Genomic DNA, 19,490 nt, shown 5'->3' with positions numbered 1-19,490 from the left:
CACACTATATTACAACATATTGAATACTAAGTATGCTCTATATTGAGGTAGAGGAGTAGACACATCGAGTAAACAGAACTCCAGGACGCTCATGGGCCATGGTAACCCATAAGTCGAGATTACTTTAGAAGTATTAAATTTACTAGAGCAGCGGTTCCCAAAGCGGAGATTATAATATTTGAAGTACACAATTTACAGTAGTGGTTCCCAAACCCTTATCGATGATGTCCCTGTCCTCTCTCAATGACCGCCGAGGCTCGAACCCCACTTGGGGGCACTCTCAGAGTGGTCGTCTAAATTAACGGGTTGGATCACCTAAACCGTCCACCCAGATGACCGGTGTAGCTGAATAAGCCGACCCGGGTCAGGTCAGCGGAAGTCTAATAAAAAAAAATGGTTCCCAAAGTTGCTGACCCATGACCCTCCTAACAAAAACTTAAAAATTCAGATCTCTTCTCTTGGCTATTATGAAGTTATTTTTAATATTTATTTTCATTGAAGTACTACTGTTAAACCGCACTCCCTTTATGCAATAAAGTATATAAAATGACGACCTTGCGGTGTTAGCCCGGTCGGACGATGTATTGTCCTATTTCTCACGTCCCACCATCGACTTCTCGCGACGTAGTTTGGGAAGCGCTGTATACATAATAATATAATAACAATCCTGTGTTATATAGCGTTCCAATGTTGGGCACGGGCCTCCTCTACTGAGAGGGATTAGGCCTTAGTCCACCACGCTGGCCTAGTGCGGATTGGTAGACGTCACACACCGTCAAAATTACTATAGAAAATTTCTCAGGTGTGCAGGTTTGCTAATGACGATTTCAACGTTAAAACAAGCGATAATTCACAAAGAATACACACATAATTTTAGAAAAGTCAGAGGTGCGTGCTTTTGGGATTTGAATCTGCGCACATTCGTCTCGGCAGTCCGTTCCACACCCAACTAGGCTAGCACTGTTTTTTAGAAGAAGGGAAGCGCTGTACTAAAGGTCTACAATTACTGCGACGAACAATAAATATTGATAATTTTGTATTTGCAAAGATGCGAGTATAGACTCCAGAGATACAAAAGACGATGATAGGTTATTTTTAAACACGGAAAACGTTAAGAAATAATGCCAACAGTCAACCTTGACATTGATCTAGAATAGACTATGTCTGTCTTGAATCCTAGATTACCTCGACCTTGTCGCTGACCTATGTACTGTAAAGGCTCATAAGGGATACGTATGACCATTATTTACAAAACTTACTATAAATTCATTCTACATTTAGAACACATTTCGTATTTTAGTTCGATTTAAAGATGTTCAAATGAATTTCAACTGATTCAAAATTGTTAATCACATAAGTGTAAAAATAAGTATATTTTTAGTGTATTTTAATATTATATCCAATTCTGTAGCACGCATAATACCAAAGATACAATGGCCTTTAGCATCCAGTTTTAGATTACTTCGTAGTAACACATCGGAAATTTCCACTATCAAACTTTAGCAAAAATACTCTTACCAAGTACGTATCTATTAAAGAAATTTTGGCAAAGGTATCCATTAATAAATGCCGCCAATATATAGCGCCGTTTTTGTTATGATTGCGAAACAATTTTATAATTTATTGGTAAACAAACACACTATAAAACAAGTGTAGATATGGCGGCCGGTACGACCAATGAAGCAACAAAGACATTCTCCGCCGGAAGCCTTGGAGGTGAGTCGTGTTTCAATTACTCTGTCTGCTTGTAGTCGAGGAAAATGTTTCATTTATTCAATCGAAATATTCATTTTTTTAATGTACTATATATTTAATATTAGGATTATGGAAAAATAAATAAATGTCGGTTTTAAATAACGTTCAGAAATCGGATTTAAATAATGTTTCTACTATTTTATTTTTCGTCGAATTTAGCTTTTAAAATTAAATTACTGTATACGCTTAGTAAAGAACTTCTTTAAATTTTTATTAATGTTAAGATCATGTTTATACAGGAATTTTATTTATAATATTTTAATTGAATAAATATTATATCCCATACATAGTCGATCCTCCATATATTTTGAGTGTCATTTAAATTTTTTGAATTTGGAATAAGAAATTCATAGATAAATTTGATTTTTAATTTAATATTAATCCGTTAATTTAAATTAAAATAAAGTGTGTTTCATTTTATTGGTGCGATTGCGTAGTTGCTATATTACAATGTTGTGCAATAATTTTAAAGAACTTAAATTTCTTAGTGTAATCTATAAAAAAAGTATTGTTATTATTTATTATCTTGGCAAGAATAATATTTCCAATAAAAAAGTAGTTTACAAAATTGCTAAAATATTATGAAATATCTTATCATGTTATTAATAAATGACATAATTATATACCGTAATGAATGTCAATTTTTGTTTGTACGTGTATCGGTAATTGAGAATTTTAACCGACTTAGGAAATGCATATTACAATTTGGTTCACGTTATTGAATATTGATTAGGGACTCTACAAAACGCAGTTAGTGATAATAAAACATGTGTCAGTTTTTCTTTAAATTCTAAATGTTATCAGAACGAACACTTGACGTAGATAAAAAAATGCTCAGATGAGGAAAACTCGTCTTTATGTTGTAGGTACACGTCAAGTGCGTAAGTTGAATAAATTGTAAACATAAACAATAAATCTGTACCTACTTTCCAATTACCTTGCGACTGATGTCTCGGGTTCGAATCACCGGACAAAGTGATATAGGTTTTTTATTCAATGTTACTTGGGGTTTGGAATTCGTGCTCGATATGGCGATAGGCTCGTCCCCTATCAGATCCTGGGATGAACCACACAGTGAAAAGTAAATGCCCTAGTTGCACCTCTACCTACCTTTTCGAGGTCAAAGGCGTGGTGTTTGTTTTGTTTTTATATTCGACTTAACTGATATACCTAAACAAAAGGTTTATTCAATGTAGTTATTGTTTGTCAACATTTTATCTTTCCTTCTACGCATATGTTCGTAACTTAAACAGCGTTCCGAAACACATTCGCAAATTATATTCTTGTTCGACATTGACAAGCAGATGGCGGGTAAAACTCGATCGCTTCATACGACCTCTTTACTTGCGGATATTGGCATTTAAAGCGAACGATTGTACAGTCAGGAAAGTGTACGTTCGACGACCTTAAGGTTCGAAATTGCTTGCGCATTGTCCATCAGCAACATTCAACTTACAATTAAAGTAAACAACAGGAGTTAACTACCTCCCTCGCACACCTCCAAATCGCATCTGCTTGAATATAAAAAAAATGGTGTTTGTTCGTATACTAACATATTTTCTTTTCATCGTTGAAAATACTTGACCTACATGCTTGTGGTAGGATTTCATTGCCTGGATTGCGACCACCATAGACAACGTGTTAAAACCCGCCATAGTGGCCCACGTAAGTGTGTCGCGTTCCGGGATCAGCCTGTGTATATCCAGAACAGGCCGGCATAATTGTGTCGACTGTCGAGGGGTAATCTTTCGTCAGTCGACACTCTATTGGACTTCATTTCACTTACCATCAGGTGTAGGTCACTTTGCTGTGTACGTATCAAAAAAAGTCTCTTTTTAAACGTAGTAACTACCGCGCTAGGTTAGTACATAAGTAAAGTCGTGAAATATTAATGTTGTATTTCAGATCAAATTAAATATTCTTCGTCTGAACTGACTGAATGACTCAGAAATTAAAGTTTTTATTATAATCAATGCATCCGTCATCTCAAAATCTGGCCTTACACATGTCAATGTTGGAAGTAGGGTTGCCAGATCCAGGCTGATCATTTCCTGGTCATTTCTGGGGCCACGAACGGAATCAGAGTTTTGGTTTTTGGTTCGAAACTAAACTAAAGGAATTACCTACAACTATTGGTTGATGAAAAAAAAAAATACTTTTTTGAAAAATCTTTTTCACTTCACCCGCACTCCGCGCTCCCCTCGCCTCTGGCTAATCGGCGAGCGACGCGAAGCGAGCCGCTCACCCCTCTCCTCGCTCATCTAACGCAGTGCGAGCATGCTGTTTGGTTTAACTTTTGCAGCCATAGTATCGTAACTTTGTGAAAAAAATTAGTATTTTTTCATTCCGGGACAGCAAAATAAAATTACTGGACACGGGACAACACGCAAAATTCCGGAACAATCCCGGAAATCCCGGCCATCTGGCAACCCTAGTTGGAAGACTGACATTAAAGAATGTGCTATGTAGTTAGTGAGCATGATGGTACCCGTACAAGGTGAACTTGTATGTAAGACTTGAACTTATTAAATAGGATAGTGGATAATCGAGACCCTTCTTCGAGCAAACGGCAAAATTTTAGGTCTTTTTTAAATTTTTAAACTTACAAAATATTTCTTATTAAATTGTCTTTAATAGTGGTAGTTTATTTATTTATTTATTAAGTAACGCCATCGTAACGCACATTAACACATAATTGATTACAATAACAATGTTAATGGTCATTTAAAGCTAAATGTCGATACAATACTAGGCGTACACGGCAAGCATTGAAACAAACAACTTGACAAAATAATACAAAACAAAATAAACAATGAGTATTGTGCGTGAAATTAAGCATACACTTAAATTTTACAGTAAATAGTTGCATATTGTATTGTGTACTTTAGGAGATGCTTTTTACTTAATACAGGTTTTTTTTTTATAAAATACTAGCTTTTGTTCACACCCTCGCCTGTTTGAAGGAGTTTTCCGGGATACATTTTTTTTCTGACTTACTTGATGTGTATCGTTATATTATGACCAAACTACATAAAAACTACAAATGGCAGCCTATGTGTTATTCTGATGTATAACCAATATTACTGTAAAGTTTAATCCAAATCGGTTCAGCAGTTTTTTAGTGAACGAAGAACAGATATACATCCAAACATCCATCCTCACAAACTTTCGTATTTTGATATTTATAGTAGGATTGGGTTTTCATAAACTTTAAATTAACTGACCTTTTGCAGTCATAAACAATAAAAAAATGGCTACTGATCATTCAAATTCAGTGTGGAAATTAATTCTGAATGTCTCAAGATGGCGAACGCAGTTTAAATCTATGTAGAGATTTCTTAATTTTTTTTTGGAAGGTGTTGTTATGGCCAGTTAAACACTATCACTGAGTTGTGTCATATTTTCAAATTCGGAATCACTATCTGATAGTAGTCAGATATAAATTTGGATGCATGGAATATCTTTCCATGTATAAATATTTTTTACGTCATAACATGACATACTTGATGTATTTATCTCAAAAGTGTGACTTATATCGTTTGAGATAAAGATTGTATTGTTATATTCCGATGGTCATGTATGTCTTCTCATGTTATTAACTTTAATCATTGTTTAAAGCTGTTTACATTCATAAAAATACTGTGGCCGCTTCGTACGTGTATTGATTTCTGTTTTGCTTCGTGCTATTTTGTTGATAATGGTGAAGATTTTATTTTCTTTAATACTACGAAATGCGTAGTTAAAAAACATGTCTGCTATATTTTAAGCTTACATTAGGACTCATTCTATCTCTCTTAAAAGACTGACATCCATAATAAAGTGATTTTTGGGAAAAATAGTTTAATTTTAATATCTAACATTCGCGTAAACATAAGAAATCGTTATTTCACGACTTATATAATTGATCACTCCGTTCCTCTCATAATCTATCATAGCATATCAACTTATGATTCAGGGATTTATCCCCCATTACATTTTAGTTATACGACGTATGCCATATACTTCGGCAACGTTCTCGAAGTTTCTTTGGCCGTTAAAGTGCAAAATCGTGAGTTTGAGATAATTTATTATATAATTGGAGAAACAAGTAGGACAACGTCGTGCCTAAGCTTTAAATGGTATATCTCGTGTCTTTAAAATTGTACGAGTCAAGAGTACAGGAAAATATGTATAAACCTGATTATTATTAAATATTATGATTGTTTTATTTTGATTGTTTCTATCTATGACATCTATATATATAAAAATGAATCCCTATTTCCCTTTGTCACGCCATCACGCGTGAACGGCTAGATCGATTTCACAAATTTTTTTTTGTTGTGTTTGTTATTGTCAGGAGAAGGTTCTTATGAAAGAAAAAATTCAAAAAATTAGAAAATTTAATAAAACTTAACGAAAATATTAATTTTATATAACTGTCAATTGTTTGAAATCACTGTAAGCGATTAACAGAATACGCGCAGCAAATTCATAGTTAAGACGGGACAACGTCTGTCTGGTCAGCTAGTCATAGATAAGTTTTTTACACTTGATAATATAAATACATAAGTACATCCTGTCAGCAAATATTTTATTGTTTTATATCTGATAGAATATACTTCAAATATAAGTTCACATCAAATACTATATCTAAACCCAACATAAGTTACCTTTAGTCGGGAATTCGGTCACTAACACTCTATTAAAGTGTCATTATTTCGCAAAATAACCCATACATACTCGCGGAGGAATTTTGTGTTCAATTTATGTAGTGGAAATTTTTTGTTTTGTCCCAACAGTTCTTTGGTTTTATCCATTTGGCCATTGCCCTATCTGGATTAGTATTAACAGAAATTATTAAAAAAATATCTACGTTTTTGTATCCGTTTTAATCCATATCAATCATATTTTTTGCAGACGTTACAAAAAGTATTGCGCATAGAACAGGAAAATGTAATTTAATTTATTCTATTACATACTAGCTTTTAATCGCCGCTGCGTCCGCGAAAGGAGTTTTCCGGAATAAAACTCCTGCTATATATTTTCCCAAGATATAAAGTAGCCTATAACCTTCCCAGAGTCTTTAACTATTTCCAAACGAAAATTTATAAAAATCCGTTCAGTAAATTTTGAGATAATCGATAACATACAAATGGGTAGAAAAGGGGACTTTGTTTTATAATAAGATTACTGGCATTTGAAGTATTCAATGAGTAGTTGCCTGGTAGTTGATGAAGTGTTCCATTGACTCATCATCACTGTCGCCTGATTGAATGTGGGAAGTAATTGAGATTTACATTGTTTACTCTGCGTAATTCTTGGTCGAGGCAAATTGTTTCTGTTAGGTCGTCATTTAAAGTAATGTAATCTGCACTGATGTAGGGTAATGTAGAACTATGTAGAGGAAGGTAGACTCTGTGTATTTGTTCCTAGAAATATATAAGTGATTTTAAAAGATATTCGATTAGTATAAACCACTATGCTTACCTAAAGTCTTTAACGCATAAATCAATAGCTTTTATTTGTGGCTCCGCTCGAGTGAAAACGCTTTGCCGAGATAATAATAATAAGTCCCGCTGTATATTTACCGGGATAAAAAATAGCCTATAACACTCAGGAGTAATGTAGCTTCCGTTCAGTAAAAGAATTTTCTAAATAAGTTTAGAAGTTTCTGAACTTAACGCGTTCAAACAAATAAAGTCTTCAGCTTTATATATTGGGATAGTTGTCTTAGGGGTCGTTCAAGTATTACATAACGCAATTTGGGGAGGAGGGGTCTTTTAAAACATTACGATAGGTCACAGGGGCGGGAGGGGGGTCTCGTACAAAGCGTTGTGTAACATTGGGTTTTTATTTTAAAACAATAACAAAGGTATTTTAGCGACTTTCTTGTATTTTGCATAAAACAATTGTGAATATTACAAAAAAAATTGCCACTTCAGTTACATTACTTTTGAGGAGGGGGGGGGGGTGGTGTACAGGAAAACATTACGGCGCGTTACATAGGGGGGTAAAAATATTAAAAAATTGCTTTACGTAATACTTGATGGGCTCCTTACTACACCTTACATGAGGTTGTTTGATCTACAGAACATTACTATTCCATCAACTTGAAAAAAAAATTAATGACTGGGGAAATACCCCTCCCCCCTCAGATTATTTTCCCAGCCGCCCCCTATGGTTCTCTGAAGCCGGCTCTAGCTCTGAAGCCGGTATTTTCTTGCTCATAATACAACTGTTGTTTATCGTAAATGTATTGATGTATGTGTTATACGCTCGACGAAGCAAAAACGTTATCGCTTATATGGAAAGTTGTTTATATGACACAATGATATGCCTCTTTGTTTATTCAACTTAAACAATACTAAGGAAGAAGGTATTTTAATCACAAAATTGGTAGTCAACTGTAAAATTAGCGGCGATAGCTTAGTTGGGTGTGGAGCGAACTGCCGAGACGAATGTCCAAAGGTTCAAAACCCAAGGGCACACACCTCTGACTTCGAAAATTATGTGTGTATTCTTCGTGAATTATCGCTTGCTTTAACGGTGAAAGAAAACATCGTAAGGAAATCTGCGTACTCGAGAAGTTCTCTATAGGAATTTTGAGGTTGTGTGAAGTCTACCAATCCGCACTAGGCCAGCGTGGTGGCCTGACGCCCAATCCCTCTCAGTAGTACAGCTATTATTTTGTTATATTATATCAACTGATGGCACATGGCCTTCGTTTATATCCAGGAAAATATTATAATTGGAAAGATAATGGAATTCTCACGAACTATGCATTTAAATTGGTGATCACGTTGAGGTGGTTACCTATAACACGACCGAGTTACCACCATCTTATAAAAAACAGGGTGAAGATACAACAATTTTTTCCACGTACCATAATATTACCTATAAAATAATAATTTAATTTTGCCCAAGGCCACGATTAAAATTTCTCTAGATTTCTATTCGAACAAAATTAACTTTATAATTAATGAAAACCTTTTAAGAATATAGGTTTATCGGCATTATTTACGGTGTTTACTGTGAAAAATTCAAGGTTTTATTATTGTTTATTGCATAATTGCTTGATGGTTGTAGTGTTAATTATCTGTTTATTTATTGGCAATGTTTAATAAATTATAGTCTTGATTGACTTCTTGATTGTTTTCGAATACTACACTCAGATTTAGCGCCTGTTTTGCGACGTACAAAAATGCTGTTTGTCAAATAAAAACTTTTACTGGTGGTAGGTCTCTGATATTTAAGAGTTCGCCTGGGTAGGTACCACCGCAATGTCTATTTCTGCCGCAAAGCAGCAGTGTGTAGTCACAGTTGCGTTCCGGGTAAAAGTATTTTGTACTTAACTACTGGTCATAATAAGACTTAACATCTCATGTCTCAACATGGCGAGCGCAGTGGTATACTAATAATACTTTGTAATTCAAGGTGTTGGATGGTGTTTCTACTGTTTATGGTCGGCCGTATGGCTTACCATCAGGCGGACGGAAACCTCGTTTCGTTATTCAAAGCAATTAAAAATTAAATTAATTAATATATTTTTTTTTTCATTTCAGATATAAACAAAAATGATGTTCTACTTGGTGCTTGCTGTAGCTGTGGCGACAGTTTCCGCTCATCATGAGCGGGTAAGTCCGTCTTAAATAAAAGTAAAATGAATCCAGCGTCAACCTTGACATAATAACAAATATTCTTCATTTTATTATAGCACGGCATAGTGCACTTACTCCACCTGATCGTAAGTGGAGTGGGATACAGATAAAGTCGATTGAAGGGATGTTTGTCCGTCGCCAATGAACATGTTTGGTGCCGCATATAAACAGGCTGATCCCGCAACCCTTTCTTTACACGTAGAAATGGATGAGCAACTAAAATTCGTAGAAATTATAGGTCAATAAGATGTTTATGGGCTCCAACTGTTTCTTTGCGTCCTCTGCGATAAGTAATTAAATACAATTTGGGGGGTTTAATCTGTCTACGGGGGCAAATCCGTCGTTTTGCAATTTCGGGTGTTCTAATCGAAGGACAGCTTTTATAGCCATATAGGTGAATAGATTATTTGACTCTTTTACCTATATGGTTATCAAACTTCTTTTAAAAGACCCGTTAGTTAGATGGATTCGTCCCCGTAGACGGAATAGGCACCCCTCACTATCAATAGACGGTTTGACAATTAGTTAATGCCTCAGTTCTTCTAATGGAAACGGAATTGCTCAAAAGGCAAAAGAAACGAAATAGACACCCAGATAAACACATACTAGAGATTACATAATAATGAAGTATTCTGAATTTCCAGGAAGCACCGTCGCGTGCCGTATGCTACCTAGTTGGGAATAGTATCCAGGGTAACCTCACGTTCACCCAGAGGAATGATGGGAAGGTGCATGTCCAGGGGACTATTACGGGTCTCCCGCAAGGCCGCTACGGATTCCACGTGCATGAGAAAGGAGACTTAAGTGGAGGATGCTTATCAACTGGTTCGCACTACAACCCTGAGCACGTGAGTTGAGACTTACTTAGTCGTGGTTCAGAGGCGGGGTATAGAAAGACAGCGAAAAGTGGTAAATGAGAAATAAAATTAACGGACGCATGACATCTTCATAGCCGTAGGGGTACGTAGAGTAAGAACTATACTTACCCCTACGACTATGAAGAGCAAGGCAAGAGCCCAGGGCACCCATTTTTTTGCCAAAAGTTCTCTATTCCGAAATGTGATAGGGGCGAGCTTATCCCCATATCGGACGAAAATTATAGATACGGACTGATACTAACGAGAAAGACATAAAGCCTACATTAAGGTTATTATTTAACACATCTTTAAAAGATCAGCAAAAGGATGTCTTATGTTGAATTAATTTCTCTTTCCTCCAAGGATAACATAAATAAAAAAGAATTTTCTAAAAAAAAATCTAGTTTCATCCACAATAATGCAATCAGATTCAGGGCAATTGATGCGTATAGTAAAAATATTTACTACTTTTTATTGTATTACCTAAACAAAACAAGTATTTAACTAAGTTTTTTTCTTGTTAATATCCACAGAAAGACCACGGTCATCCCACTGACGAGAACCGCCATGTGGGTGACCTCGGCAACGTAGTCTTCGATGAGAATCACGTCAGCAAGATCGACTTAGATGACACTCTCATTTCTTTGAACGGCCCCCACAGCATCTTGGGCAGAGCTATCGTACTCCACGAGAAAGCTGATGACTTCGGCAGATCTGACCACCCTGACTCCAAGAAGACCGGCAACGCTGGTGGTAGGGTTGCTTGTTGTGTCATCGGAAGATTGTAAAATTCTAAGATTATGTTTTTAAGAGTATAAACAAGTTCAGATTCCAATGCTCTTAAATAGTTTTATAGGATTTGATTGGATTTGAATTTCGAATTTTCACATAAGTTATTTTCGCTAAAATTAAGCATAATATGTAATTGTAACAAAACTTCAATAGGAATCAATCGATTTTAATAACAATACCTATTGTCTTAACTGATGTATTTGTAAAGCTCTCTATTTTTCCTTATACTGAATTGTATTTCAATTCCTTTGTCTGCCAGATAATCTAAAACGTCCGACTGTTAAATATAAATGTCAGTCATTGAAATCATTAATTGCTTTTATCATTATTGTGATGCACTTGTTCAACAGGTTTATATCGCTAAGTAACAATATCCTTATTGTAGTCTTGTATTTAGTGTGTTTATTAAATTATACTTTTTGAATACGTTTATTTTATTACTTTTCTAATTTTATTATTAAAAAACATCTATACTCCTATTTTTTTAGCATTATGCGTACATACTGATGTTACCTTCTTCGCGCATAAGAATAAATATCTATAAATTCTGTAGAATAATCATGAATGTGCTGTCAAAGTGTAGAAAAGAAATTTAAAAAGTTCGAAGGTTATTTAGGGCCCTACACAAATCGTCATTACCAGGAGTCTTTGGAAGTCCACTGCTGAACAGAGATCTGGCGTAAGATTGCCTGGCCAAACAGTTCACATTCTGGTAGTAGGTCTCTTATATGTGAGAGTGCGCCTGGGTAGGTACCACCGCAATGTATATTTCTGCCGCCAAGTAGCAGTGTGTAGTCACTGTTGTGGTCCGGTTTGAAGGATATTGTATCCAGTGTAAATACTGGACATAATGAGACTTAAAATCTCACGTCTCAGGATGGCGAGCGCAGTGGAATACCAAACAATACTTTGTAATTCAAGGTGTTGGATGGTGTTTCTACTGCTCATGGGCGGTCGTATCGCTTACCATCAGGCGAACAGCAAGTTCGTCTCGTCATACAAAGCAATAAAAAAAAGAAACTTACAATAATTAATGTTAATAAGTCGATTCTTACACAACCTCTACCTTAAATTGAGCAGTGACTGTTATGAAAATAAAAAAGGCTGATTTGAAGATAATGTTCAAAAGTATTTAGTATGAAAAATACAAGGCTATTAACATAACAAATAATTGTATCTTTAAAACTGCGTAATTGACTGCCTCGGTGGCGTAGTTGTACTGCATGCGTGGTACGGCAGCGCTCTGAGGTCCTGGGTTCGAATCCCGGGTCGGGCAAAGTGATATTTGGGTTTTTCTGCTCAGTATCAGCCCGGAGTCTGGAAATTTGTGCCCGATATGGCGATAGGCTCGCCCCCTATCACATCATGGGACGGAACACACTTGGCGAAAAGTGGGTGCCATGGTTGCGCCTCTGCATACCCCTTCGGGATAAAATGCGTGATGTTGTGTGTGTTGTGTAAAACTGCGTAATTGTGATTGTTTTATACTAAAGTAGTGGATCAATACGAATCAAGGCCCTATGTATACATACGTAATATCTATTAATTTATTTAACGCGCATCTGTCAGTTTCTCAATATAAGGGTATGACTCTATTACTTACTATAAAAGATAGATATAGATAGATTATCCCTGAAGGGATGGATAGAGGAATAGCACCCACTTACCGTTATGTGTATTTATTTTCATGATGTGATAGGGGGTGAGCCTATCGCCATATCAGGCTCAAATTTTAGATTCCGGGATGACCTTGAATAGACAAACCCAATATGTCTTGACCCAACCTGGGACGAACCAGAGATCTTACTGTATTCGTACCGTAATACAACTACACCTAAGCATTCTAGGATACTATAGCACGGCCATAACATTACGATAGTTTTATTGCAACGAACTGCCGAAGCAGAAACTACGAAGTTGTAGGTTTTGTAGTCAACCAACCCTCATAACACTTTTATAACTACAATTAAGAATTTTTGTTTAATTATGTACCCTTTTTAACTTGTTCTTTATTTTGATCTGTGTCAATCAAGAGACATTTAACTAGAATGCCAAGCAATTTTAGCCGTATTGTCATTCTGGTAGATCTGAAAATGCAAGCTTCCTTTTAACGAACGTAGTGTATCAAAGATTATGCTTTAAACAACTTTATAACGCATACTAATTAATTTAATTGGTATTATAATATGTGCTGTGTCATTTTTATTTTTATAATGACTAAACCGTTCAGAGTCCGTGGTGAGTAAAGACCGTGGACTGTTGGGAGTTTCAGGAGTTTTTAATCCGGTGTGGTATACTAAAAGTAGGCATCAACATTTTTTCTATTTTAGATTACCTCCACAATAAAGCGGTAACATATTAAAAACTGTCAAGTTTACGGATTAATTCTCAGATTATTCGTTTGTAAGAGGTTTTTTTATTCGAAAACATAATTATTTTACATCCGGATTTGGAATTCGTTTCCAAAATGGCGAAGTGCTATCTTAGGATGGTTTTAAATTAAAGCTGAATGATTAAGTATTTAATCACATAATTTGCCTTATAAGTGCTCGGATTCTTAATACTTGACGGTCGTGTGAAAAAATTCCATGTTTCAGAGTGGAAGTTCACGCCGCATTTACTTGGTAGTAGCCCTTAACAATACACGCCGATGACTAATGCGTGGACTCAGTGCTCTTTGGAACCACAAAAACCGCCATCGCGTACAAGAAGGATGTTTAACTATCTGCACGCTAGCACACAATGCGCCAAGGTGTTGCTGATTTCTATGAATGTGATATGCATTGTAAGTATATATTTTTGTTCTTTAATTTTTGTTTATGTAAATTTGAATAATCTTATTCAGACTTTTCGACATTGATGGCATTTCGTTTTAAGCTATAGTTAAAATCTATCAGTGTTAGTATGGCAGCGTTGACAGGTGAAATTTTCTGAAAAAGAACCAGATACAACATATAGATACTAATAAGCATGAATTTGTCCTGTAAATCATTCTAATGATAATTGAGTTCTACATAAATTCTACATAAAGGGATAGCGTCAGGAATCGAGGTATATGGACTCTTTGCCACTACAATATGGTGAGACTTGCCTGGTTTCTGAAAGGCTCATCGAAATTATCTTCAACTAACATCTCTGTTAATTTAATAGCGCTTTCAAATCAATTTCAGATCAGATTAAAAAATTTACTAACTTTCCTTACAGCTGTTGGCGCTCTTCACATTTGGGTTTGCTGTAGTGGATACCAGGATCTTGAAGACGTATGGTGAGGGTCAGGCAGCGGGCACGTTGGTCGGCGACCTGGTCGTTATTGTCGCTAGCCTGTTGTTGGTATGTGTTGCGATCCTCGGCTGCGCCGGCACCATCAAGAACAGCATCAAGATTCTATATTTGGTAAGAATGTCGTTTGCCATTAAACGTTGACTTTTCTTCAGAAATATAAAAGGTTTTTTGAGGATATCGCAATTATAAATAGATTATTGTATTCCTTACTACCCATTTTTTTATTGCTTTGAATGACGAGACTAGCTTGTCGTTCGCCTGATGGTAAGCGATACGACCGCCCATAAATAATAGATCCACTATCCAACACCTTGAATTACAAAGTATTGTTTGGTATTCAACTGCGTTCGCCATACTGAAACATGAGATGTTAAGTCTTATTATGTCCAATAGTTACACTGGCTACAATATCCTTCAAACCGGAATATAACAGTGAGTACACACTGCTACTTGGCGGCGGAAATAGATATTGCGGTGGTACTTACCCAGGCGGATTCTTACAAATGTAAGACCTACTATCAATCTTATTTATGCCATCTATTGCGATTAGCCTCATCTGCATTAATTTTGTCGTATTTTCATACCAGGTGGCAACATTACTGATATTTTTCCATTCCATGATTTCTCAGTACGTGAGTCTGCTGTTAATTCTGGTGTTGCTGGAGATCATGATCGCGATCTACGTGTCGCTGCAGCGGTACGGGCTTCAGTTTATGCTCTCGGAGTCGCTTCGCGAGGACTTCTTCCGCAACTACACTGGAGAGGTGAAGATCACTCGTGATAAAGTTTGGGATGACTTGCAGATTACTGTGAGTTTTATTTGTATTTATTCTTGGATTTAGCACTCTCTCAATCGATTATATTATTATTTACAGAAAAATTAGTACGCGGTACCTATTTTTGTCATCCATACTTTGAATTTGTAGTTCCAAGAAGCCATCTTGCTTTGATCTTTCTATTTATCAAAGTCAAATAAAATGAACACAAATCACACCTTTTTTCAAGAGGTAGATGGAGATGCTAGGAGGGATAATTTTCACTTTGTAACTTCCGTCCTATCATGTGGTATGGGTAATCTGCTTAACTCTATTGTCTTATCGGGTACAAATTCCAGAGTTCGGGCTAATACTGAGCAAAGAACCCAATAATACTTTTCTCGATCCGGGATTCGATTATAAGACCTCAGAGCGATGGTCGTATCGCGCGCGCAATACAACTACGCCACCGAAGCGGTTAATTTATTGTTTGTATAAATGCTTTGAAAATTCTTATACTCTTAAAGAAAATGTAATTGTGCATACCATCTTTTGGTTAAATATGGTTGCTCTGAAGAATTTCATGTTTGGTCATCGTTATTTACCCATATTTGCAGAATTAACATATATCTTTATATTTATCTGTCCTTTTGAATATAAACAATTAATATTGGACTTTATGCGTATAACATTGCTTTATCGAATAGCGACATCTATCTATAAGTAGCAAATATCTATTTTATGACATACTATTAATTTCTAGTACGAATGCTGTGGCCTCAATGGTGCCGATGACTATGCCGCGATAGGCCAGCCGATAAGCCTTTCCTGCTGCCAGAGAGCCTACAGAGCCAGGACTGCGAACGCTCAACAGCAGATGTACAATAGTTGTTTACAGTTAGTTCTTTATTATGCTATTTATGAGATCTGTAATCCTTCCAACTCCTGATCTAAAAAAGGTGCCAAGGTTTTTCACAGTGAAAAACGGCTATTTCGACATATTTTACTCTAAATCTAGAAAATATCTACCCCCTGAATGTTCCTCATTGCGTTAATAAAACAAATTTTGGAAATAAGTCCCCCATCTGGCAACTATGGAGGTATGTTATATTTTGCGAAGCACACTTTCGTTTGGTAATATTTAGGATCAATAATCATTGCAATAATCTTTTCTGCACGCCTCTTGACCATTTGTCGATTTTAGGAATCCAATTCAGTGTCTTGGTAAAAATCCACAAAACATGTGGTTTAACCTGTAAGCGAAACCAGGCTCATTTACTTCACAAAGAGACTAGAGGTGATTTTCCTATACAAACTAAAATGAAGTACAAAGTATAAAATAGGTACATTATTTACAATAAATGTGAATAACTTGCTCCAATCCGTCCATTAGTTTTGCGACATTTGTAATAATTCTATTGTTATTTAAATTATTCCAGGACGGCTTCGTACTTCCGTGATGGGTGTGAGGATGCGATCCTGGACATGCTGCGGGCTGACGCTGACTATCTTCTCGGAGTAGCAGTCCTCAGCTTCTGGTTTGAGGTTCAGAATAAAAAGCAATTTCTACTTACCGGACATCATTTTAAATTACAATTTAGCCTCCATTTCTTTATCTTGCCAGAACTTTCATCCATTACTTTCAGGGGTATTTCAAGGGTATTGTGACAAGCTTTCCTTAAATATCGATTAAAATGTTAAAAACAAAATTATCATAACAGTGATTCAGTAAATGTATAATATAAATAAAATATGAAGACAATGTGAAACTCATGGGATCATCATGAATTGATTTGCTGGTAGGATATATTTTATATCCGCCTTGTGTATGTCCGGTTCTAACAGGCCGGCATAATTGTATCAACAGCCGAGTGGTAATCATTTCTCGTCACTTTGGGTGGGTCACTTTGCCTTGATCTTATAAAAAAAAAACACACACACACACAATTAACCTATTTTGGATTAACACTGTTGTGTTCTTGACAAATAATGCAATTACTTTCTTTTAAAATGTTAGATTATGTAAGTCCACCATGTAACTGGGTGTATATTGATTTAGAAAGTTCCTCAGTTCTATTAATAACGTGGCACTATTATTGGTTACACGCATTAAATATGGATCATTATTGATTACAGTCAGTGTGCATGCTGCTCGCGCTGTTGGTTGCGAATCAGTTGAAGAACGCAGTTTCGGTTTATAAGCATACCGTGAAGTATTAACAACATTATTGAAGATATTAAAATTTCATCCTAACCGATGTTTCATTTGTTTTGATTGTCTCTACTAGTACTATTCTGTATTCTATGATATACGTATTTAAGAAAATAGAAGAGAAATAAAGAGAATGTGTGGGCACAAGAATCTTTCTTTTATTACTATAATATGAGGTCAGCGAAATGCAGTTTTTCAAGCATTTTGTAAAGGAATTTGGCTTAACTTTTGTTGGCACCTGCCTAACGTTAAGTCCTTTTTTAGATTGTAGATTCAGTGAACTATACATCAAAGAATATGAATATAGAAAATTGATTGTGGATTCATAGATATCTAATTTTTTGAAATCGAGCTGTGACTTAAACACGATCGATATTATTAAAAATAATTTTATGATAATTGACACACTCTTCTTCTGGTAAATGACTAAAACATTTTCCTCACGTACGGGAAGATAAGCAAAAACTATATCAACTCTAACAAAAGGGAGAGACGCCAACGGATGAAGGATGCAGCCATGTGGTTTTTTGATAGAAAAAAAGCAATATTTTTATCATATAATGTGATGAAGCTTTATTGAAAATTTAATAATTCAACATTAAAATATAGTTCTTGTTATCATTATAATACATGTCTTTCATAAACAACCTCTTTTAATCTTCGAAATTAAATGTTAGTAAAAATAAGTTGAACCTAAATCATTTAAAATATTTTTTCTATGAATAATAAAACGAACACACATCACGCATTTATCCCCGTAGGGGTATGCAGAGACGTAACCAGGGCACCGACTTTTCGCCAAGTGTGTTTCGTCCCATGTAAAAAAATGTGTACGTTTAACTTTAGTTACAATGCTATTAAATCAAAAATAATCTTAAACTATAGTCATAAACAAAAATACGAGCTCGATAAAATATTAGGCACAATCAGCATTCGACATTTATTTCCTTTGCTTGAATGCCTCTAACGACACAATATATCCTTTTTTCTGCTGAATATCATGTCCAGGAACAATTTGAGGCGTAAACCGTGAGTTCGATTTGCGCTACTACCGAGCCATCGAGGATAAAGGCACGAGTTTATAATAGTTTTCAAGACGATCAATTTAGAAATATTAAAAGAACTATTGCAAGTATGACTTGCCCGAGTGAATCCAAAACTCATTGTTTAATTGTATAATATCTCTTCATTGATTAATCTGTCTGTTCAGCGATAATGTATCAAGCATAAACATGACCAGCTCTATCTATCACATGTCTGGTAAAGTCGTGAAGATATACAAGTACATATTATTGTACTACAAAGTAACGATGCAAAATTAGTAGCAACAGAACTAATTTAATATGCATCAATAAATAATGCAATGGATCGATACTTGGATATGGCTTATAAATTAATAAGCGTAACATCGAAATACACTGCACTTCACAAATACTAGAGACCCTAACGCAAAGCAGTAAAGCTCATTATCGTACTGTAAAATTATTGAAACAAAGAAAGTATGTCATTGAGGGTAGTCCGATTCACAGGTTGGAATATCACCCTTCTTGCTAGGGAGTAAGGTTTAAAGGAACTGTTCCCCGATACGAACGAAGACAAAGGACTGTGACAGAAGACAGGCCCTGAAGTGTGGGTAAGTGGACATGCGAGTTCCCACGGTCTAGATATTGCAACTGGCTCATAGGAGGAGAGGGTAGCGGTTTGAGGAGTTAGTTTAAGTCTACCGGAGTTACAACTAGTGCTGAACCGAGCTAAAATCGATACTGATAGAAGGCGGAATGCAAAGACTTATCAGCAACGGAATTTACAGCAATTATTTGGAATTTGTACAAATACAACTCAAGAGGATAATTGTACAAAGCTTGAAACATGGACATATAAACATGAATGGAAATCATTCCAAAAAGTAATGGAAATATTTTTAATCTCATGGATCGTAACAACTAACCTAACTAACGTATTCTGCTAACCAACTACTATGAGGATATGCTCTGATAGTCCAAACCATCTTTTAAATCACCACTTTTACTATAGAAATAATATGCAAGATTTATTTTGTTAAATATTTTAAGACAAAGACCTTACGTTCATCCACCCGCTTGTCCTACTACTATGGTCTCACCATCAGTAATCACTAGTACGTTTAATGCATTGATCGATATTAAGCCCTTAAGCCTTCATTTCCCATGTCCACCTGCGG

General features: G+C 35.7%; 2 protein-coding genes across 2 annotated transcripts; both read left to right on the top strand.

The window, feature by feature from the left end:
• Window positions 1–1,482: 1,482 nt before the first annotated feature.
• Window positions 1,483–11,465, top strand: LOC115450271 (superoxide dismutase [Cu-Zn]). Its single transcript, XM_030178273.2, has 4 exons — window positions 1,483–1,716; window positions 9,297–9,368; window positions 10,037–10,240; window positions 10,783–11,465. The coding sequence occupies exons 2-4, from the start codon at window positions 9,309–9,311 to the stop codon at window positions 11,035–11,037; spliced, it is 519 nt and encodes a 172-aa protein (XP_030034133.1). The 5' UTR covers window positions 1,483–1,716; window positions 9,297–9,308; the 3' UTR covers window positions 11,038–11,465.
• A 1,792-nt stretch (window positions 11,466–13,257) lies between these two features.
• LOC115450270 (23 kDa integral membrane protein) lies at window positions 13,258–17,440 on the top strand. The gene is made up of 7 exons (XM_030178272.1): window positions 13,258–13,343; window positions 13,639–13,826; window positions 14,246–14,434; window positions 14,953–15,132; window positions 15,842–15,975; window positions 16,518–16,623; window positions 17,215–17,440. The coding sequence occupies exons 2-7, from the start codon at window positions 13,692–13,694 to the stop codon at window positions 17,296–17,298; spliced, it is 828 nt and encodes a 275-aa protein (XP_030034132.1). The 5' UTR covers window positions 13,258–13,343; window positions 13,639–13,691; the 3' UTR covers window positions 17,299–17,440.
• The last annotated feature ends 2,050 nt before the right edge of the window (window positions 17,441–19,490 follow it).

Source organism: Manduca sexta, chromosome 17 (genome assembly GCF_014839805.1).
Source record: "Manduca sexta isolate Smith_Timp_Sample1 chromosome 17, JHU_Msex_v1.0, whole genome shotgun sequence".
Classification (NCBI taxonomy): domain Eukaryota; kingdom Metazoa; phylum Arthropoda; class Insecta; order Lepidoptera; family Sphingidae; genus Manduca; species Manduca sexta.
Note: the sequence above shows the minus strand (reverse complement) of the source record. Positions and strands in the feature narration are given on the sequence as shown.

What these genes read in the sequence shown, in the direction of transcription:
- LOC115450271 (XM_030178273.2), top strand. Translation starts at nt 9,309, where the DNA reads ATGATGTTCTACTTGGTGCTTGCTGTAGCTGTGGCGACAGTTTCCGCT. An exon ending in TTTCCGCTCATCATGAGCGG is followed by an intron (nt 9,369 to 10,036) that starts GTAAGTCCGTCT and finishes CTGAATTTCCAG; the next exon opens with GAAGCACCGTCGCGTGCCGT. An exon ending in CGCACTACAACCCTGAGCAC is followed by an intron (nt 10,241 to 10,782) that starts GTGAGTTGAGAC and finishes TAATATCCACAG; the next exon opens with AAAGACCACGGTCATCCCAC.
- LOC115450270 (XM_030178272.1), top strand. Translation starts at nt 13,692, where the DNA reads ATGACTAATGCGTGGACTCAGTGCTCTTTGGAACCACAAAAACCGCCA. An exon ending in GGGATGACTTGCAGATTACT is followed by an intron (nt 15,133 to 15,841) that starts GTGAGTTTTATT and finishes ATTAATTTCTAG; the next exon opens with TACGAATGCTGTGGCCTCAA. An exon ending in TCCTCAGCTTCTGGTTTGAG is followed by an intron (nt 16,624 to 17,214) that starts GTTCAGAATAAA and finishes TATTGATTACAG; the next exon opens with TCAGTGTGCATGCTGCTCGC.